At 45.2% G+C, this 23,589-nt stretch overlaps 2 protein-coding genes across 10 annotated transcripts in view; one reads left to right on the forward strand and one right to left on the reverse strand.

Moving 5' to 3' along the window:
• CENPM (centromere protein M) overlaps positions 1-23,589 on the reverse strand; it is a 461,530-nt gene that overhangs the window by 347,808 nt on the left and 90,133 nt on the right. For 4 of the 7 annotated variants that reach the window (XM_085601082.1, XM_085601088.1, XM_085601086.1 and 1 more), the window contains one exon: positions 12,979-13,095. The exons of the other annotated variants lie outside the window; for them this stretch is intronic. The gene's annotated coding sequence lies outside the window, so the exon portion shown is untranslated. The remainder of the gene's footprint in view (positions 1-12,978; positions 13,096-23,589) is intronic. 7 annotated transcript variants of the gene reach the window in all.
• SEPTIN3 (septin 3) overlaps positions 1-23,589 on the forward strand; it is an 84,349-nt gene that overhangs the window by 9,654 nt on the left and 51,106 nt on the right. The window contains exon 2 of one of the 3 annotated variants that reach the window (XM_085601076.1): positions 17,128-18,103. The exons of 1 other annotated variant lie outside the window; for it this stretch is intronic. In XM_085601076.1, coding sequence (XP_085457202.1) covers positions 17,128-18,103 — 976 coding nt within the window. Of the gene's footprint in view, positions 1-17,127; positions 18,104-23,589 lie in introns of those variants that run through there. One more of the 3 variants, XM_085601077.1, reaches the window with a different exon arrangement.

Genomic DNA, 23,589 nt, shown 5'->3' on the forward strand with positions numbered 1-23,589 from the left:
CCTGCTGGTGGTAGTACAGCCTATCCCAGTCAGATTCTACCTCACTGGGGCTCAAATGTACTTTTTGCTGCAGACATGGGCAGACTTATTTTTGGACAAGGGGTGGTCATAGTGGGGTATCAACGGAGCGCTCCCTGGCTGCCCCCTGCCTCTGTATGGTGCTCTGCTCCCCAATTTGGGTGAGAATTCTGGGCACTACACTTCACAGCTGGCCTCACCTTTGGGGCTGCCCTCCTCCGCAGCTATCCGTGGGTCCACAAGACCCCATTTCCTGTGCTCACGGCGGAATCCTGTGACCGACTCCTTCAAGTTCCTTCAAAGTGGCTCCCACGATATTATGTAAAGGGGCAAATCCTCCAAAGACTGTCTTGTAGTCTGTTTATGGTCCAAATCATCATCTCAAGGCATGTGCACTAAAGGGAATGCTCCAGACAAGCCCTCGAGGCTGCGACTTCGCAGCCGATTACCCAAGACTAAATAGCCCAATTCCTAAATGATATTAAACTAAAAATCGGATCCTTATAAGTAGGTTTCAAAAGTTGCATGCAAGATCTGCGCAGAGATATCACGGAAGTGGACACACACGTAGATAACCTCAAACAATGGACTCCTGCACAGGGGATCAGGAGACGCGTATGTGCTGTGTTAGTATCCTAGAAGACCAACAAATTGAACTCCAGGCCAAGCAGGAAGATTTAGAAAATCGGAGTCGCAGGAACAATCTTCGAATCTGGGGTGTCCCACGGGGTGCAGAGGGCTATAATACCATGACTTTCACCATGGAGCGCCTACAGACAATTCGGGGTGGCACAGGGGCTCTCCTGCTGCTCCTGGATCGCGCTCGTCGCGTGGCGGCTATGTCGGGTCAGAGAGACGCTGCCCCAGACAATCTCACAAGAGTACACTTTTTGTGTGAAAAGGAGGCTATTTTTGAAGCAGCTAGGACAGGCTTCGCCAATGAGTAACTCATGAGCTACCAGTAGCTCTCCAGCTACCTATAAGTAGCTCTCCGGTGTGCCACCCAACCTACTAAATTATAAGCTTTTGCTTGGTTGAATTAATATATGTATATGAAGATTGGAATGTATATATTTGAGACAAAAATTTAAACTTATATGATAAGTATTAAAATTCTAATAATATTAGTACTTCAGGATGATTTTCATTGAACATAAGTAGCTCTTACTACATAAAAGGTTGGAGAACCCTGAGTTAGGAGCAAGGCAGACCTGGTCTTTTGAGGCCATTCCTTGCAGATTTTTCAAGACCTTTCACCTGTGATACTTAAAAAGCGGAGAGATTTTAAACCAGTCACAGAGAAACTCAGATAAATGGACCTCAAATATCAATGGACTCACCCTTTTGACTTACTCTTCCAGCTTAATGGTAAACAGTGCATGGTGGGCTCCCTTCGCTGAGGGCAAATGCCTTTTGGGCCTTCCGGATTGCGCCCGGGGAGGGATACCTCGCCCGCCTCCAGAACAGAGGGATCAGGGGTGCCCAGAATGGAGCACGGTGGGCAGATGCAGCAGAGAATATCTGGGTAAGGTTAAGGCCCTCCGAGTAGCAAAGGAAGAAATTATATCCCACCATCAAAACAGGAAGCAGGAATCCTCTCAACACTCCAACTCTGACAATTGACTCTAACTGGGACAAACGGGACCAATTTTAACAGGGCGGCCAATATACATTACTAATTACTTTTTCTTTCCTTATGCAGGGCCCGCGGGCTCGGACTGGACTTTTTGTTCTTGCATTACTCTCTGCATTACTCTGTGTTCTACTTATGGAGTAGACACATGTTCACAGATTGCTTTGATATTGGCTCTTCCTTGCCTGTCTTGCCTCTTCCCTCCTATTGGGGCGCTTCTCCACCTGAGGGGACACCTCTATGGACCTGGAAGAACTTCCTCCCCTGTCCCAGGATGGAGGGCCCCAACATGTTAGGCCACGTTGGCCGCTTCAGATTGTAGAAGTGAGATTCCTATCAGTCTCACCTGTGCAGGGACACCCTCTTGTCTACGGGTTCAGTAAATGAGGATCGACACTGGAGTGTAACAAAATACAAGTTTATTATATCTCATGAGATGAGTCTCATCACTCAGACACTGCAAGTGCCGGAGGGAGGGGGCTAACAAGTACAAGTTCACACATGGCATTTATACTTTTCGGTGCCTCGTGAAACACATTGAAACCACTTCGTCATTGTTACATAATGCTTACACAACCCCTTACACAACCCCTTTGTATAATGCTTACATGCTGAACTGTTGAATCCTGATAAACCCCTACCCACGTCATCTTTGTAGATAGGCAAGGGAGGTTACAGGCGTTGGTGGGCAAACAGATTAGACATCTGTGCACGTAGGTGCTTTGGCAGGGCAGGGCTGCTTACTCTGACAGCCGAGCATTATCAGTACAACCAGCTTTCAGTGAACACGTAACTTCTGACTTTCTGAAAGTCCCCGCAGAAACACAAAAATGGGGGCTGGTAGACAAAATGGAAGAGGAGTAGAGGCTAACTTAACAGAATACGTTTTTTACCATTCAACAAGTTCTTTTGGGTTTGAGATCCGTCCTACTTGTCAGACCTCAGGGGTGCTTGGGTTCGTAATCTGAGATTTCTTGCTTCTACTGGATGTGTCTGCACTTCTTTGCAAGTACAGGACTACGAGAACACTCCTGCATTTGCCTATTTTATCTTTCTTTGTTGCTACAACATGGGGTCCCTGAATCCAAATAAACGTCTCTCCCTTAACATGAGGGGGCTTAACTACACCAATAAACGAAAACAGGTACGGCGCTATCTTCTTCACCAAAACCCAGACATAATCTTTCTACAGGAGACCCACCTGCTCCGGGAAGATTGTCCCCGCATGAAACATCCCAATATCTTTCCCAATACAGGGCATATACAGATAGTAAGACACTAGGGGTGGGTATCATTTTTAAGCAGGGATTTAACACTAAATTGCCTGATGTGGTGTGGGACCCTGGAGGACGGTTTGTAATGGTTACAGGGGAGCGAGGTCCTTTATTTTTTAAATGTGCAGGCGCAAGACTTGTTTCTCTGTGTGATTCTTCAAGATCAGCTCCATCAGGCTCAGGGGGAAGTAGTATTGGGAGAAGATTTTAACTTGGTGTGGGATCCCGCGCTTGATAGGAGCGGACAAAGAGGACCATATGATTAAGTGGAATTCTGGAAAAAACAGGTTTTAAGAAGTCTCCGGAAGGGCATCAGGTTGGGCTACCCCTGTATGTGGGAAGGGAGAGCATTCCATAGCTTAGCAGAGTTGGAGGAAAAAAACGCCCGCCACTTCTAGCTCTCTTTATTTTAGGAAGCACGGCAAGTGAGAGGGCAGCCGAACGGAGGCTTCTGTTTGGGTGGTAGGGGGTGATCATAGATCGACTGATTGTCGGTCCATTCCCCCAGAAGGACTTATGCGTGATACACATAGCCTTAAATTTGATTCTCTCCATAATAGGCAACCAATGAAGGCTCTTCAGTGCTGGCTTGGTGGATTGCCGGTAGGGGATCTGGAAGTGCAGGCGAGCTGCGCAATTTTGAAGAATCTGTAGCTTGGAGATTGTGGCTTGGGGAGCTCCTAAATAAAGGGCATTCCCATTGTCAGGCGTGATAAGACAAGCACCTGGACCATTATCCCTCTTGCCTGGAACAGGCGGAGAGGAAGTATTTTGCGGAGCATCCTCAGGGTGCCATAGCACGTGGCCGATAATTTCGCTGCCTGATAATCAAAATTGAGGGAGCGATCCAGCCATATGGCCAAGTTTTTAATCTGGTTCTTTGGTTCTGGAGCGGGGCCAAGACAATTTGGCCATAGCAGCCCTAAGTTGAAGAGTGGCGAGTTGCCGAGGAGCATAAGCTCCGTCTTGTCTCCATTTAGTTTCAGGCAAGAGAGCTCCATCCATCTGGCTACCTTCTCTAGGCAGTGGCCTAGGCCGCCAGATTACTTTTCAGGGTGGTTTAAGGCCACCACGAGCTGCGTGTCATCGGCATAGGTAGCGATCTTTATGCCAAATGGACAGACCATCTCTGCCAATGGACTCATGCAAACATTGAACAGTATGGGACTCAGGGAGGATCCCTGAGGCACACCGCAGCTGAGAGACATGTGTTTAGAGATGATATCTCCTTCAAAGACCTGAAAGGAGCTGTCTTCTAAGAAGAACTGCATACAGGTGATGACACCCCCGTCACCCCAAGACTCCTGAGTCTACGGGTCAAGATGTTATAGTTGATGGTGTCAAATGCAGCGCTGAGGTCCAGGAGGATGATAGCCGCCGTACCACCTTCATCCAGAATTTTCCTGGACTTTTCAACCACTGCCAAAAGAGCGGTTTGAGTCCCATGTTAGGGCCGGAACCCTGTCTGTGAAAGGTGAAGAAGCTTGTTGTATTCTAAAAGCCCGGATAAAACTGAGTTGACGTGCCTTTCCAGGATTTTACTGAGCATCGGGAGGATGGAGATGGGGCGATAGTTCCCCAAATTAATCCGGTCAAGATTGGGTTTTTTAAGTAGAGCTTTCACCATTGTACATTTCCATGGCGGGGTAACCACTCCAGAGGAGATGGAGGAATTAACCAATTTGAGAATTACTGGGAGAATTGTTCCAGCGGCTGAGGTCAGAGCATGAGCAGGGGCGGGATCCCTAGGGGAGTCTGATTTAACAAGAGCTGTGAAGGATTCTAGTGTTTTAAGGTCCAACACAGGGATTTGTTCCAACACTACTTGGGTACAATAAGGTGGGACAGTGGTAGGAACCAGGTCTTTATAACTGTAAGAGGAAAGGCTGTATATATGTTTTGGATTTTATCGTGGGAAAACTCTGCCAAATTGTTGCAGCAGGCAAGGGCGTCATCCATGGTGACTTGTTGAGGGGGCAATTTAAGGAGAGTTTTGGCAATACGGAAAATTTCCCTAGGGGAGTTAGACACCAAGCTGATTTTTTCCTCAAAATAGGAAGCTTGTGCGGATTTGATTCCCGCTTGATAAATTTTGATAGCCTCCCTATACTTTAGTTTGCTAGATTCCGCATAGTTCTTCTTCCATTTTCTCTCTAAGCTGAGCCATGGCAGCTCAGCTTAAGTGGGAGATCATTGACACTGGCCTAGTTGTTGCTTGGCGATACCTACATCCTCATGTCCAGGATTATTCCTTTTATTCACACATGCATCAGTTGTACTCCCAAATTGACTGTGTTCTTACTCACACTCTTCAGCGTGGCTTGGCAACAGCCCTGATCTCAGACATTTCTATTTCAGACCACGTGCATATAGAGCTGGCCTGGCCCTCCTGGGCTGGCAACCCAGATGTTCTCCCGCGCTGGCGACTCCCACACCAGTTGTTGCAAGATCCAGTAGGTAGGACTGCCATCAATGATGCGATCCAGGAATATTTTGCTCTCTCCCTAAATTGACCATTGTAAGTACTTTTGTACATCCATATTTGGCTAGTCGTGTACCATTGTAAGTCCCTAGTATATGGTACTAAGGTACTCAGGGCCTTGGTACACCAACAGGTCTCCCATGGGCTGCAGCATGTATTGTGCCACCCATGGGAGTCCACTCAAACTGTGACTACAGGCCTGCCATTGCAGGCTGTGTGAGTTAGTGCTTGCCCCTCTCACAACAGATATACGTTCCTTATATCTGAGGTCACCCCACTTAAAACCTAAAAGTCACCCCCTCTGGCAGGCTGTTCATTCCTGAGGACAGGGTGCTTGATTATAAGTGTGAGGGTACCCTGCATAAGCAGGACGCCCCTACAAACACCGGAGCCGATTCTCCAGGCTTTGTAAGTGTGGTCAGCCATTTTAATACATATTGTGGACATCAGAATCTAACTATATAATGGCTACACCGAACTCGGTCATATTTGGTATCAAACATGTTGCACCACCTCCCAGATAAGACTTAGTGTATTGAGCTGGGTTGGGGGCGCCAGTCTGCTTTGAAGTGCACATTTGGTGCCCTCCTTGTATACTCCAGTTTGAGCCAGTTCAGGGAGTCCTTCGCTCCCACTCTGGCAAAAAACTGGACAAAGGACATGGGAATATCCGCCTCTCTGTCCAGCCCCTCCTCTGGGAGGGACCCTTGAGTTTTTCCAACCCTTCCCTTAGGGTACTTAAGGACTTACATGTGGGTAGGTCCTCTGATTCGTCATGGGCCAAGACTCAAGCCTGAAACCAAGAGACCCTTCGACCATCTGGACACTTGGATTTTGCCTGGAACAGACAATGCACCAAGGACTTCCTGCTGCTCCTGGTCTCGCTGTTCTGCAAGTCTTCTTCGTCGTCTATGTCTGCGCTTCATGTAGGTTATTCAACAGACCTATAGGCATCAAGGACACCCAAAGTAATCTCCCTTGGAGTGAAGGAGTCACTTCCCTGCTTCTGCAGGCACTGTAACAAAGCTGACTGGTCTGCTGTTCCTGTCGTCCTATGGACTTCTTGAGGCTCAGCAACACAGGTGGTGGTTCTTCACCTCCCTCGAGGCATGACCTGTCCTCACTGCAATTTGGGGGCCGGTATCCATTGTCGGAACTGCTGGGACCGAACCTTGTGCAGCGCGTTGACTTGCTGTTGCCAAGGCTTGTTGGCTCTGCACTCCAGAGATCTTCTAGCTACAAGAAGCTCCAGCATCTCATTCCTCCAAGCTCAGTGTCCTCATTGCATCCTCTGCACCGTGGGTCTTCGTTCTTGGTGGGCTGCTCGAGGTCCTCTTGCAATTCCTGTGCCTTTAGCCTGTGGGTCCTCCTGAGGGTCTTCTCCTGCTTCAGTGGGCTCCCCTGCTTGCTCTGACTCTCCTGCTGTTGGTCAGGTTCCCTCAGACCTTGCTGGTTCCAACGTTGCTCCTTCTTTGTTCTCCATGCCATTTGCGGACACCGACCACCTAGTCACTGAAATCTGACATGGGACAGCTTGTGCAATGCTCCTGGTCTTCCTCAGCGTCACCTAGTCCTCACAGCTGCAGCTACAAGGTCACCATCAACTAGTCTAAACCTTCCGACATCAGTGGGCATTGCTCCTCCGTGCCTCCTGGTCACTCCTGAGTGGCATAGAATCTGTCCCCTCTGCTTTCAGGTTCTTCACATCCAGAATCCACCCTTGGATTCCACCAGACTTCTTCACCTTTATGTCTAGAGGCATTCTCTTCCAAGGTTCCCATTGTCGTCTGCGGAGGTTTCCGACGTCTCTTAACCCCTAAGCACCTGGCTTCCCTGGTGTAGGTAACCTGCTCTCCGGGGCATCCACAGTGGGGTGGCTCTCTAACCTTCCATCCTCCAAGGGAATTCTTTGGGTCATCTAGGAAGGGTCCTTCTTCTGCAAAACTGCAACTGTGACTTTTCTATTCACTTCCATTGGGCACGCGGCTGGTTTCCTACTCTGCACTTAGTCTCCGTGGGGTTTCTGAGTACTTACCTTGGGTGGTTCCATGTGTCCCAGTTTCCTCTGAGTCTTCTGGTCCAAGTCCGTCCTCTTCTGCAGTTCGCATTCCACTTTGTATATAGTTTGGTCTCCCCCTGGCAACCACTGTATTTTGTGCTACTTACCTTATTGCATTTCAAGTATTATTGTGTATTTGTGTTGATATCTCCAGGGAGAAGATATGCCAATGTGTAAGTGAGTGTTATGTAATAAACAGAAGTATTTTTATATAAACACTGTGTGGTTCTTTTTCATTTAACTTACACACTAAGGTTAAACTGGTAAAACGAGCTGCTTAACACTCCTTCAAGATAAGCCTGAAGGCTACTCTCCACAGCTACCACTCTGAGAGCTATCTATGATTATCAAAGACCACTAAATCACCATAAGGGTTGCCCGGATTAGTGCAAGGTGCGTCACTTAAATAGGTGTGCACCATATACTAAGCCAGCCTTCTACAGCCCACAGCCACCAAGATAAATGTATTTCCTGAGGCTGCTTGTGGGTCTAAGGGAACAGCAATTGCAATCCCCACCCTCTCAAAGGGAGTCCCCACCACAGGCAGCGGCAGCTCCTCTGATAAGGCGGAGGAGCGTTGCCCCACTGCTCTCAGACCAGTGGAAAAAGGAAAAATAAAATGATAATAACATAACGTTATTAACATTTAATTTTTAGTACAGGCTAAGGGGCCCGGTTGGGGGGGGCAGGGCTGGGGTCACGGGGAGGAAGAAATATGTATGCACCATAAGTGTTCATGACAGTTTGGCCGGCCGTCTTGGACTGGCTATATAATCCTGTGCACTTAGCATTTCTCCACCTGGCTGTGTTGCACAGCCGGGGGGAAGAACAGTCCCAAGGTAACCAGGCACTATCTGAGTGGCCAAACAGGCCAGTCAGACCAGTCACAATGCTGCTTTCATACTGGTGACAGCAGCTTTATGATTGGCTTAGGGGAGCCTGTGTGCTGCCAGGAACCAGGAAGAGAAGAGGACAGAGGAGAAGCTGCCGCCGTAATCAGGTAAGAGATTTTATCCTCCCCCTGCCCCACTACCCCCATTCCATAGAAGCCACCACAGACCACAGGTAGTGGTATCAGGAGAGTCTTTGGTTTACCACCTGTCTTGCTACTGGCTTGGCAGTTGGGGCAGGAGAAACAAAACTCCTTGAGTTTCTCAGACATCTGGGGACAGTAAATGTAATTAACAGCCTATCCCAGGTTTTGGGCTGACCCAGGTAAGGAGATATCATGGGCCAGGTCAAGGTGGGACTCACTGTACTGCTGAGGGACCACCAGTCTCCTGGATGCTCCAGGTTTGGGGTCCCTTGGTTCACTGTACAGGAGCCCCTCCTCCCAGTATACTATATTGGTACCACTGGTATCTCCTTGTACCTGTCTGACAGCTAACTGGCGTAGGTCTTCTAGAGTGGGGCAGGCCCTTTGTCCATTACACAGGTCCTCCCTAGAGGTACCCCCTGTTCAATTGCATTTTGCCAGCTCTGACATGTTTCCAGGAGCAGTGTTTTCTACAGGCACCAGTCCTTACCCCTGAGGGTTGGACTCTTTCTGGCCCGGGGACTTTTGAAGGCTGGGTGTCCAGACTTCCTGTCCCTCTGCTTGGCTTTGGGGACCTTGTCCATAGTTTCAGGCTCTCCTTTAGTGCCTTCTATGCTCTTGTAGTAACACATACCCATTCAGCATGGCAGCATGGGTACTCCTCTCTACTTCTGGCCAAGCAGAGGTTTCCAGGTCATCCCCAAGCAAGCACTCTACAGGGATGGCAGGGAACACAGCTACCTTCTTTGGGCCAGTAACCCCTCCCGACTCAAAGTCAACCAGAGCCATAGGGTTCGACTTTGTGACATTTTCAGTATTGACAATCTTGTGCACTTCTTCTGGTAGGATCTGGGGAAATCAGTTGGGCCATAACCATAACTATGCTCACACAGGCACTTGTATCCCTCGGAGCCTTCACCTTCACCCCATTGACTTTTTGCCATTGCAGGCTTTTCCCAATACTTTGAAGCCAGTGAGCCAAAGGTTCAATGTTCTCCCCACCCAGGGACACTAAAGGTGGTTTCTGTGTACCCTCTAGTGGCAATCTCCAATCCCATCCCTACACTGACCAAACCTTTGGAATGGTCACCGGCGGGTGCCTTCTTGATGCACACTGCATCTCACCTCTTGTGTCCTAGCAAATTACAGTCAAAACACTCTGCAAGGGGTCAAACTTCTTTCCCTGATAACCATTCTCCTTTGAGTGGGATGTGGCTCGGGGCTCACTCACCTTGGCATCTTCTGGGGGCTCTTTGAGGCTATATTTCTTTTTATTCTTACTCCCTCTGTCCTCTAAAAGGAAGCCTGACCACTTTTCTCTGGTCACATGCCAGGGACCTTTTTTGGGATCCTGGTACAAACCCACTCATCAGCTGTCCACTAGAAGCTGGTGCAACTTCTCTGAGTGACAATTTGTCAGAATGGGCTCCTTAGCAGTAGTGTGTAGAGCCCTTTAATTGTACCTACTTTGTTTCCTTAAATCATCCATCCAGTGCCTTAACCTAAGTGTCAACAAATTCCACTCCTTTTGTGTTATGCTGATTTTGTATCAATACTCTTCAAGAGTGAGACCAAACAACTCGACAAGTGCTGCAGTCATGTGTGAGTAGGATTCTGCTACCTCATCCTCAAGTGTCAAAAGTTTTTCAACCCTCCTTAACTCTTTAGAAACTTTGCCAAAATTACCCAAACTTTTCTCACTCCTTGAAAAAGTATTTTTGGATCAGTACTTTTTTGAAGTCGACAGCCACACAATAACTGCTTGGGAGGCATGGGAACATATCTTTGGGTATCCTCTGTAGGCTGACTCTCAGTCTCGTAACTTTAACAACAGTATGGTACTACTAAACACAAGTTGTGGATCCCACTGCTAGGCGCCAATGTGAGGAAATGGGATGTGTTGTATGGTGTTGTTGTGCGACATCACCGTGTACTACACTTACCAACCCCTTTAGGACCCGTCGGTTTCATTTGTCGAACCTTCAGCTCAACACTGGGTAGCTGTGGCTCTGAACAGCAAGGCATACACAAAGGAAATAGTGTAAAGCATTTAAACACCACCAAAGCAACTGATGAAGAAATAAACAAGACAACGAAGAAATACAACACCAATTTATAAAAATAGACTGTTTTTTTAGACACCACAACAAAAAAGAGCCACCAAAGGGTTCAGGAGATTGAGGGCCCGATTTACAAAGAGCCTCCGCACTTGTGGCGTAGGCTCCGCAGTCGTGGCGGGATCTCCGCACTAGTGGGAGGATCTCTGCAGTGACAAACTGTAGCACGAAGATCCTGCCACGACTGCAGAGCCTCCACCACAAGTGCAGAGGCTCTTTGTGAATCAGGCCCATAGAATTTGCAAAGGGTAGTAAATCAGGGTATTTCACCCGTGAACAAGCATTGGCAAAATTCATCAAATTTGAAACTGAGAAAAGTTGGAATGCGGTCACTTAAAGTAACTTTAGGTGAACAACTCCAGTAGGGAGCCGGTCAGGGGACCAACCAGGCCATCAGAAACAGTTACCTCAGCAGGTGAAGCTGTCTTGAGTCAGTTCTAGCCACTTTTATCCTTTGCAGGGCTTTCCTATGGAAGTGGTCCTGATGCAAGGTATGAAGGATCCTGAAGGTGCTGAAAGGATGCTGTGGATGTGATGAGGTTGGCGGAGGCCTTGCTGCAACTACTCTTCAGTCCACAAAGGGAATGAGGTAGTCCTAGTCACAGGGTTGACATCCCTCAAAGTCCTCTCTGTGCTGGCAGAACCCCAGTCACCATGTATGACGTGCATGGGCCAATACTTCCTGGGTCAAACCTCGTCCTCACAGGGCCCCAGATGCACTTTGCTGACAACCCAGGCTAAGCGAACTTGGGTACAACTTTGTGAGTCGGGTCTGGGTCCTTGGTGCTGCAATGCAGTGGTTGGAAGCAGGTTGACAACTTTAGACTACCAACGTGCCCAGCAGGGTTCTAAGTTGTTGTGTCCCTGTGCTGTGAACAGAAGGTCAGCCTACTGACCCTTGGAGTCTCTTGGCTTTGGATGGGCTCTGGAGACGGCTTCTCCGTGAGCAGAACAGAGCAGGCACAGTCCCTCTCCTTTGCTAGCAACCAGGTTCAGCAGGTGCAGTCCACACCAGTACGGCCCTCTCTGGATTTGCAACTGGTTTCCCCTCTCATGTTACAAGTGCCAAGCTGTCTACCTGAATAATGGAGCAGTCTCTCTCTCAGTCTTACCCATTTGCCCTTCAAAGGTGGCTTCTTCATTGAAGCTTACCTTTTGGGCCCACACCCTGGGGCTTCCTACAGGAGGTAGGTGACACCTCCTTCTAGAGCAGGCCCCTAGTGCATCCTTTCCTAGGAGTAATTAGTACGCCTCTTCAGGATGGCAGAAAGTTGTCTCCGGACAGGACCCTGTGCGCAACCAGTATGGGCACAGGGGACTAAAGTGAAGTAATCACACTGAGGCAGGTAAGTGTGAGACCATCTGTTTTATTGACTGTCTGTCTCCACAGCTTCCAGGGACAACTAAACAACCGTCCCTTCAAGTTCAAACCTTAACATTCCATCACCGTGACCGTGACATAATACGTTCTAATGAGAACATGAATAGATAGAGAAATACATGCTTTAATAAGACTGCTACATAAAGGCAACAAAGAGGCAACTTTGCTAAAGTTGCACACTACAACTTGTTACATTGATTTTGACCTGAGAATCAAGTTGGGGTTAATGTAAAGAGTTGTTTGATACCTCGGGTGGCCCATTTTGGTAGCAGTTAGCACAATTGAGGGGTTGGCGTGTCACTCTGCTCTCGCCAATTGGGCGACCAAGCTTTTCCACAGTAAAAACAACAATTTTGTTCTCACAATCAAAACATTTAATGTTAAATTCTCTGCCAGTGGAATATGTTGCAACCTGCCTTATAACTGAATAGGCATGCCAAAGGGGTGACTTACACATATACATGGGGATGTCTGACTTTGCCATTGCTTTAAATGGCAACCCGGGCCAGCAACTGCTCGTCCAGCCTACAAGTAGCGGGCTGGGAGTCCTGTTTTACTTGTATCACACCCAGGGTGGCACAAACAGTGCTGAATCCCTGGGGAGGGGGCCTCTAACTTACATGCCCTGGGTACCATTTACTAGCGACATACAGGTAAGCTAGCTCAGCCAATTGGGTAAAAGGCAATTCAACATACAAGTTTAAGGGTAAGGACACAGGCACTGAGGCTGGTTATCAGGCGTAAGTGCACTCTCAGAGTTGAAAAACCAGCAGCATCAGTCTAAAAACTTGGGCTGACCATACAAAAAGAGGCATTTCCGTACACATATGTAATATTGTCTAACTTAAGATCCTTTCTTGTTTTGTCGCAGGTTAATCCTTAGCAGTATGAAACAGTCCTAGTCTTAAAGATTTCAGATAAATGTCAAAGAAAATAATTCAGATTTCACTTTCATCAACAAAACATATTTCAGCATACCTCTCTGTATTCCCAGTGTCCATCAACATAATCCTTTAGTAAGCAATAGGTCTTGTCAAAGAGAATCCGAGATCCATGTGGTGAAGGCCAGGCTGCAGCAACACTGTATCACGATTGCTAAGGAAAGGACGCCATGAACAAAGATTGAAGCTATACTTTATATTATAAGGCGGATGCTGTCTCTCCATAATACATGACAGTTCTGGGCTTGCTGAGGGTAAATAGTTCTTTATATATATCACCCAGCAGGGAGTGAGAACAAACTATTCACTGGAACAGCCTCCCAATCACATACAAGTACCCCGGCACTCAAGAGTGATACCTTTTCTTATATATAACCTTTATAAGCAAACTTCATCCAATTGTGTCAATGTATCACTGGCGACAAACAAAGATGGAGTCATACAAAAGATGTCCTTTTTAATTTAAACAGACATTATAAACGACATCACAATTTTCAAACAAGACCATAAAGACCCCTTTTACCCTACAAAAGCATAACAATGGGGAAACTATATATATAAAGGGTGTTCAAAGCTATACAGTCGTAGTCCAGATGCGCAACAGCTGACACGTGTTTGTCACATCCAGTGACTTCCTCTAGGCTTTCCAAAAAAGATTGTTTTCTGTGACAAACAAATCCTGTTTCTTCAGAGAAATTGGCCGTACACAGCAACGATACGACCGGTATTTTCCTAGTTAAAAAGGCAATGTCCGCATATTTCACAAGTTAGAATTCCAGAAATCTACCTAACAAGTAGTTCCGAAAATGTATACCGTGGATCCTGGATAGATTTGTATATCAGATATTGTGGATGTAGTACGTTTTCCCAAAGGACAAGTTCCAAAATGTGCTTGCCCCTATTAGAATCTCGTAATTCCTTAGTCCAGTATTCAGAGGTGCATGTCATCTTTAGAGTCGCTTGTGGGAACAATCAATTGCTTTCTTGCCATTTGAACAGGGAAATTAAGAATATTGTTTCTACTGCCCAGTCTGATTATACTCTTTTTTCTGAGGTGCGATCTGCTAGACATTACTACCGCTCTCTTGTATTTAGCCTCCCAATCACTGTCATACCACATCAAGTCCAACAAATTGTTTACTATGTCTAAGAATATAACCCTATTGACTAGATTCAATTTATTAAAGAATCCCTTTCTTTTAGATAAAACCCCTCGCCCACATTACGTGGCCCGCTTCATCATAGGGTTATTATCTCATCCTAGTGAGTTGCTGCTAGGATGGGCTTGACAGCAGTTGAGGAGCTCTAAACTGAATAAACTGGGATCGGAACAGAGTAAAATTATATTTAGGATACGCTGTTTAGGTCTCGCCTGACCCAGCGCATGCGCTGGTCTGGCGAGACTTATCGAGAGGGCTCCAAAAAGTGCTACCAGGCCAGCCTAGAGCTACAGTGCATGTGCGCGGGCACGCGCATCGCGTTTTACCGTTTTGATGTTTGATCGTGATCGCGATCACTTTCACTTTCGCGGCCGCTTTGCATAGCCAATAGGTCTCGCTTTTGGGACCTTATAAGTATTTAGTTATGCAACTGTTGCATGGCTAAACACTTATAAGGTCCCAAAGGCGAGACATATTGGCTATGCCAATGCTTGTTTTATTATGAAACTCTCAACAAGATTAAAAACAAAAGTGCACATGTAGTAGGATCACAATTGAATTCCTTCACCATGTTTCACCCACATATTAAAATGTCTCGAGGGCAGTGTTTTTCAAAGAGCACCACAAGTTTTTTTTACCCAATCCAAACTCACCCTATATATTATGGTTAAATAGTAATTGAATGTATTGGAAAATGACAAATATTTTGTATGCAAAAATATTCTCACTTATTTCTAGATATCATCATTTTTTCCTGTAGAATGAAGAAAATGAACACAGGCGAAATATGTAAAGTCAACTCATTGTCACAACACGGTTCAATAGGGATTGTTTATTTCATTGTGCTCCCAATGAAAGGGCCTAAAATCAGTGTACAGACTACAAAAAACACACATATTAAGGCATTATTCATTGATTATTCATTAAATTAGGATTCACCAGAGAAGCCTAGCTTACTTTAGATTATAGAGAAGAGAAGCTCGTGGGATGAAGGGGAAACATGTCCCTGTAGTCAGACAACAGTGTCAAACAAAGAAAATTAATAAGCACTATAACTCTGGTATTCCCTCTTTTACTCTTTTATCACACTTAGTGACATGGGCGTGGACCAGCAGATCCTTCTATTCATAAGAGAATTGTATAGGGAAGCGGGGGCCAGGGTGTGTTATGGAATGGGGGGGGCTTGTTCTGACAAATTTAATATTAAGAGAGGGGTACGACAAAGGTGTATATTAGCACCCTTTCTTTTCACCCTATATATTAACAGCGTGAGTCAACATCTTAGTGATTTCCAGTTTGATTACCACGCTGTCGGCGAAACCCCCATCCCCATCCTTTTGTACGCGGATGACGCAGCAATAATGTCACGCACCATTATTGTTCTACAAAGGGCGGTGGTTGAATTCTTAGCTTATATGAAGACCCGTGGGCTATCAATTAACGTTTCTAAAACATATTCCATGTCATGCAGTAACTCACAGAAACTCAGCAAGGCAATTTTTCTGGGGAAAGATAAGATCAAAAACACGGCAAGTTTCTGCTATCTAGGAGTAATTTTTGACAGCAGGGGGAGAAGGAAAAAGGCTGTGTTTGCTAGAAAACTGGTCATTAGTAGGGCCAACGGTGCGGTGATTAATTTCTCCAGGAAACTAGGTGGGCGTCCAGTCAAGGAACTTATCCAGATTTATAAAGCTAAATGTATCCCTGCTGGCACCTACGGCGCGGGGATTTGGGGGATTGCCAATGTGGATCAAATACAGCGAGCTGAAAACATTTTTTGTCGTTACTTACTGGCAGCACCCAAGTCTATGTCCATTTATTTTAGTCACACAGAATTGGGGACATCGTTTGTAGAGGATACGATTAAATCATCACCATTGCTTTTATGGCACAAAATCTGGGTAACCCCAGAAACAGCTCTAAATAGAGACGTTGTTTTAGACTGCTTATCGCTAGATGGAGTTGCAAATATTAAGTGGCTACATTATGTTAAAACTTTGGCCTCAGACATAGGGCACATAGAATACTTTGAAAATCCAACGTGCATGGAAACAGTTTCAAAACGTGCACTTAAAAAATTGATTTTGGATTTCTTACTCCATAAAAGGTGGCTTGTGGAAAAAAAAACCGTACAATTACTGAATACCAGTCATCTATTTCTCACCTAGGCATACAACCATATTTATTGCTGGAAGTTAGTCTACGCGAGAATGTTGTTGACTAGGTTTCGGGCAGACACTTTTTTTCGTCTGATAACTTATCCGAATTGTAATGATTGGTTAAAACCTTTAGCGAAGTGTCCTTGCGATGACTCATCGGACCAATCTAATATTCACTCTATTCTGTTTTGCAAATATTACGCAATTCCCAGGAGAAGGTTTTTGAAGCTGATCCTTGAAAATTGGGGAATCAGGAGTTGCAGGGCAGCTTATTATAAATTGAAGCAGCTAGAAACAGTATTTGTGGTAAAAGCTGTCTCCTCTTATCTGAGATCACTAATTGTCATGAGGAACACTATGGGAACAGGTTAAGACGCATTTTATTTATTTTGTTTTATTCCTCTTCACTTTTTTCATTAAACTATGGAAATTTTTTTAATTTATTTTTTTAGCCATGTAAATAATTTAATTAATTTGGTTCAATCTTTTAGCTTAAGGAAATTTAGAGGGATAGAGATGCGTATCACTCCATTTGCCTTACTCAAACCTTGGGGCCAGACGAGAAAATTTTGATTATTTTTTAAACTGTGTAAATACGTGGCGATTGATTTTTATAAAAAAAAAATAATATATACTTAATGTTTTTACTTATTTATCAAATGTATTTTGTAATTTCTGCTTTTATGATTTTGCAACAAAAGTCGAATAAAGCTAACTTGACTGACTGACCCTCTTTTATCAATCTCTAGAAACTGAGCGCCCCATATAGAGTTTGTTACCAAAATGTTAAACAAACGTAGACAACCAAATTTGTTTACAATTGACTATGAAATGTTTCTGTGTTTATTTGTTTGAGTTTTTTCACAGATCCTTACAATGCAAGAGAATGAAATTCCAAGACGAGCGGGGAAAGCAGCCACCTTTCCCAGGACATTTTCCCAGCCCACTCGCTTGCCCGGGGCCTTGCCACTCTGGGGGCGCGAGGGGAAGTCTCTGCTCACCCCACTAGTTAAAAGTAAAATTCATGTGGATTCCTTCATCCCCACCCAACGAGGCACCGGTACCAACTTTCCTGTTGGTAGGATCTGGGGTTCAACCCGTGGGTCCGAGAGGCTTGAAGCCAACGGTGATGCTGCTGAGAGCCGCATACCAGTGGCATCATCTACAACTCCAAAGTTTATCAGACTGTCAAGGACTCTGCCAGCGGATGAGGCCTATGGCACAAGGATGGGCACAGGGAGGAAGGTGAGCTCCATCACCGTGAAGCTCAAGGTTAATTCTGGCCCAGTTTGTAGGGCACCTTTGAAGGAAAACTCAATGGACACCAGCGTGGAAAGCGAGGAAGAGAGGCAAGGTGTGGGGTGTTCTGTCCAACCCACAGAGCGGAAGCAAGGGACAAGGTTTCCAGCAGTGCCAAGATCCCCCGCATTGTCAAATGAATCAAGCAATAAAGGTCAACAGGAAATGACGGAAACTGAGGCACAGAAGCCCCACCGACTGCCATACAGTGCTGGACCGCGGCATAACTTCAAGGGTGCCCCACAACGCCATCCTAGTCCCATGTGGTCTTCAACAGTAAACGAGCACTCAGGGCCATGGGGGGCCCGTGTGCAGCGTGGGGGAGAAGCCCACCCCAGGACGCCTACAACTGACCGGGGCAGTACTTTGACAACGCCAGACAGCGAGGCTAGCGCATGCCTGGGACTCGCCAGGTCCGCCCTAGCAGCAGAAGAGGAACTGCTAAAGAACACTGGCCTTGGAAGGCTGTGGCTGAGAGCTGCTGCTGAGCCTCGTGTCCACCCGCTGGAAGTGCATCAAAGCGGCAATGTGAGGACGTCCCTCGGTAAGAGTGAATACAGCGGAAAGCAGCGGACTTTCCTATGCAAAGTAATTAGAATGTTGTGTTTAAGGTACAAAAGGCGCTCTGCATTGATTACCCACAATAACCCCGCGACCTCGCGTTACACGGCAGCACTTGCATTACACAGCGCCACTCGGGATCAACGAGGCCTCCCTCTAACAATAACTTCCTCTCACAATCACATTACACAACAGTACACAGGCACTGATGGCGGCGACCCCCACAACATCTGCCTGTCCTGTTGCATTACACAGAAGTAGAAGTGGACTCCCCAACCAACCTTTCCCTCCTCATTTTCAACACAATCCCCCTGGCAAGCACTCACTTCCCCAAACACCCGATAAGTACCCTGCTCCCTCGCCCCAAAAAAGCCACTCACAATCTGTCATCTTCAGACATCTCTAATTTATTGGCTACTTACAAGACTTCTAACACCATCCCCCTTCCCCTCTCCTATCCAGTTAAGTCTACTCTTTGCATTATTCCGACCATCTCCTCTGCCCGAACTAAGCATCAGCCTTATTCTACCCTGGCACCCTCATTCAAGAACATTATCCCTACTACCCCTAAAAGCCCTAACGCCCCTTCACCAAAACAGTCCTGTCAGAGTTACACTGTTTGCTCCTCAACTGCAGATCTGCAATCAAACACAAGCTGGAAAGTTCAGACACCATCAATCTTCACAATATTGGCATTCTTTTCCTCACTGATACAATTTTTGATCTTCTCTTCCCACCGAGTATTCCATCTTTAGAAATGACAGAACCGATAAAGTTGGGGGAGGTGTTGCAGTCATCTTCAGAAACTCCCTACAATTCAAGGTTTTCCCCAACAGCTCCTTCCGTACATTCGAATGCCTTTCTCTAGAGCTTCAAGTGCAACACTGCTCCCCATTCAGATTTCATGCCCTTTATCACCCGCCTGGTGACTGCTGCTCCTTCTTGGAGGAATTCACCGACTTCACCAGCGACCAATACTCTCAAAGTGACAGAGACATTTTTCTGGGAGACTTTAATCTTCAATGGGGCTCTTTGGAAGACACAGCTGCCAATAGGCTTGCCACTTTTCTCTCAGTAAATGATCTTATCCGACACTGCACGGAATCAACACACTCTAAGGGCTCAATTCTTGACCTTGTTATATCCAAAGCGGATATGCTAACTACTGCTGACCCTATTCAAGTAGACTGTCCGACCACTTCCTTGTCCCCTTCGCTCTGCACCTATCTCACTCTGTAACTCTTGGCCAACTTAAAAGGACTACTACCTGGTTCCGTAACACCAAAAACATTGACCTTGACATGCTTTACGATTCTGCTGTGCTATCACTTCCAATGTTTGACCCTAATTCTGATGTCAATGATCTTACCTCCCAATGCCTATCAATTCTTGCAGTCGAAATTGATAATGTTGCTCCACTTCAAAGCAAAAAGAAAAGGCCTATTCCTTCTGCACCATGGTTCAATAAATCCCTTTATGAAGAAAGGAAGAACTTGAGATTCCTGGAGAAACAATAGTGAAAATCTCCATCCACCACTATTTTCTCTAATCTACTTTCAGATAGATCAAAATACCACAAACACATCTTCCACGAAAAAGCGTCACATTTCAGAACCCTCCTAGACTCAGCCAAGAACAGACCCAAAAAACAATTTGACCTCATCAAAAATACAAACTTCTCTCCCTCAACCATCAAGCCTGACGATCCTCCAAAGAAAGCAGCAGAATTTGCCATATTCTTTGAAGAAAAAGTGAAATCACTGGTGGATCAAGCCATTCACCCTACCCCCTTAGAGGACCGCAAATCCTTAGTCACTTGGCAGGACTTTGACGTCATCTTTGAAGATGCCTTCCTCAAATGCATTCTTGAAACAAAACCCTCTAACCATTCTTTCGACCCCATCCCTAGTGACATCGCCATTGAAGTCTACACCCACACTCTTTCCTATTGGGCCAGTCTGGTTAACCTCTTCCTCAGCCAAGGCTCTCTTCCTGGTTGCCCTTAAAACAGGTCAGGTTACCCCACTTCTTAAAAAACCCTCCGCTGATGCAAAGGACCTCAACAACTTCCACCCCATCACCAACCTCCCTTTTCTTGCAAAAATCACAGAAAGATGTGTAGCAAAACAACTTTTCCTTCCTATCAAGGATAACAATCTTCTCGACGAATTCCAATCTGGTTTCATGCAAGACTGCAGCACTGAAACAGCCCTGCTGCAAGTGATCGACGGTGCCCTGCCTGTACTTGACTCGGGGGAGTCCTGTCTTCTGATTCTTCTAGACCTTTCTGCTGCCTTTGACACTGTTAATCACAACACCCTTCTGAACACTTTAAAACAGAGAATGGGCTTGGAAGGCACAGTGCTTAAATGGTTTGCTTCATTCCTCTTGGATGGATCTCAAGTGATTAAAATAGCTAACAGCCTTGCGTCTTCAATGGCGGTAGGTCAAGGCATCCCTCAAGAATCTATCCTCGCACCCACTTTGTTCAATCTTTATTTGGAACCATTGGGAAATCCCCTAAGTAAATCTGGGATCCTTTACCACCTCTATGCTGATGACACCCAAATCTACCTTAAGGTGTCTTCCGCACACGACATCTCAATCCTCAACATTACTCTCATCTCTATCCATAACTGGATGTCAGCTCATCAACTCATTGTGAATCCTTCCAAAACTGAATTCCTCCTTCTCTCTACCTCCCTCTTGCCTCCTCCTGTTCAATCTTGGATGGGTAAGCTGAATTTACTTAACAGCAAACCTATCGTTGTCGACAGTGCTAAATCCCTTGACAAAAGGCTCAATCTACGCTCCCACATCAATTGCATTGCAAAGAATGCACGTTACCAACTGCTCCTTCTCTGGGGAATTAGACGTTTATTTCTGGAGCAAGACCTAAAATCCTTGGTCCAATCTCTGTTTCCCTCTAGATTGGACTATTGCAATTCTACCCTTGCTGGCCTCCCCAAATCCCACCTTTCACCTCTTAAAGCCATACTCCATTTAACGGCTCATTTTGTTTATGGAGCCAAAAGAAATTATCACATCACACCCACACTGTTTTCTCTTCAATGGCTTCCCATCGAAGCAAGGTCAATCTACAAGACTGCCTGTATCACCCACAAAGCCTTGCACACTTCCTCCCCTCGATACCTGGCGAATAAACTTAAAATCTCTGGAGGCTCTAGACCTTCTCGTAATACTGAAAACGTACTGCTTGAGCCCCCTACCTTCAAAAGGGAAAGATATATGGCTCAATCCTTCTCAGGCAATGCAGTTAGAATCTGGAACTCACTTCCTCCATCACTCTGTATCACCACCTCTACCCAGACTTTCAAAACTGACCTCAAATCTCTTCTCTTCCAAAGAAACTTGAATTAATACATCCTTTTTCATGTCCCTCAAGGCCGCTTTGCATTCTCCTGATGTTGTAAGTTCATACAATGTTGTAAATGTGTATTCTATGCCTGTACTAACCTAATCCTAATGTGTTGTTTTTTTTTGCCACCTCTTATTTTATTATACTTTTTCAACTATTGCGTTTGTATCTGTAACGTGTAAGTATGTAAATCTCCTCATGTAACGTACTTGGTTCTATTGTAAAGCACTCTGACACTTTTGGGTAAAGTCTATGCTATATAAAAATGCATTATATAGATAAATAAATAAAACAGCATTAAATATACACACCCTCGCACAATAGCTCCTCCTACTCTTCTCATACGCCCCCTCGCACAATAACCCCTCCTACCATCATACACACCCTTGCACAATAACCCCTCCTACTCACCCACACACCCTCACACAATAACTCCTCCTACTCATACACGCCCTCGCACAATAACCCCTTCTCCTCATATTACCCACAAGCAGTCGACATTGATTATGTACACACTTCCACAAGAACCCATCCTCTTCTTGCATTACAAAGCAGCAGTCAGTGTGTAGTAAAGGGAACACGATATTAAATAAAGATGTAATTCTCTTGAAGATGAGTTGAAGTTTTATTCAGGTTAAAGACCCACAACCTTCCTGTTCAGTTCCCTGGTCAGTTCTCCCTACAGTCAAATACTAACATTCCTACCACAACATTCCAGACATTCTAAACCTACGCTCCTTAAAGTTACATGCCATTAATACATTCTAAACACTTAATACCTACAAAGAAATAAAACAATACACTTACACATATTACACATCCCCCTTTCCATAAATCAGATAAGAAATTAAAGAAAGAACAAAAGAAGAAATATATACATATATACAATAATTTTCATAATATACCTGGGGCCCGATTCACAGAACGAACTTAAGACAAAATCCTAAACTTACTACCATTTTCGTATTCACAGAAGGCACTTACTCATTTTGGTATTCACAGAAGACACTTACTCACTTCGGTATTCACAGAAGTTAGGAGTCCTAACTTTAGGACTCCTAAATGCCTTCTGTGAATACCAAAAGTCTTAAAATTAGGATTTTTCTCAATTTAGGAGTCATAAAGTTAGGACTCCTAACTTTACTACTACTAAACTGAGAAAAATCCTAATTTTAAGGCTTTCGGTATTCACAGAAGGCATTTAGGAGTCCTAAAGTTGGGAGTCCTAACTTTACTACTACTAAATTGAGAAAAATCCTAATTTTAAAACTTTCGGTATTCACAGAAGGCATTTAGGAGTCCTAAAGTTAGGAGTCCTAACTATACTACTACTAAACTGGGAAAAATCCTAATTTTAAGACTTTCGGTATTCACAGAAGGCATTTAGGAGTCCTAAAGTTAGGACTCCTAACTTCTGTGAATACCGAAATGAGTAAGTGCCTTCTGTGAATACCAAAATGAGTAAGTGCCTTCTGTGAATACCAAAATTGTATTAAGTTTAGGATTTTGTCTTAAGTTAGTTCTGTGAATCGGGCCCCTTGTCTCCAGAATGGACAGAAGCATGTCAACAAGAAAATATATACATGTACAATCACATTAATAATATACACAATCTCCTCTATCTAAATTATCGTCACTCAAGTCAATCTCCATTCTTCCACTGTTCCCAGAAAGTACAGTTCACAAATTCCCACTGTGATCTGTGTGTACATGGGAATCTAAGCCAAACCAATCCTGCTTTGCATTGCCCACATGTGCATTTACTCTTTCTGAAATTATACTTGCTTGCTTAGAAGTTACTTTGACTAGAGCATTGCAATTCCACCACCCTCTATTATGTAATAGGACCGCCTGCCTATTTATTCTAAAAACTTTTACTGGTTCAGAGAATTTTGACTGGCCCTTGCTGACTCTATTAGGTTTTTTAATCAGGACCCAATCACCAACATTCAAAGTTCCTTCCTTAACATGCATTCTGTAATCATAGTTCTTTTTATAGTAATTTTGTTTTTCGCTGACATGTTCTCTGAAACTTTGTAAGTCTATCTTGTGATAACGTTCAACCTTGTCTAATAACCAAGTCGGGCAAA

This window comes from Triturus cristatus, chromosome 4_2, assembly GCF_964204655.1.
Source record: "Triturus cristatus chromosome 4_2, aTriCri1.1, whole genome shotgun sequence".
NCBI lineage: Eukaryota > Metazoa > Chordata > Amphibia > Caudata > Salamandridae > Triturus > Triturus cristatus.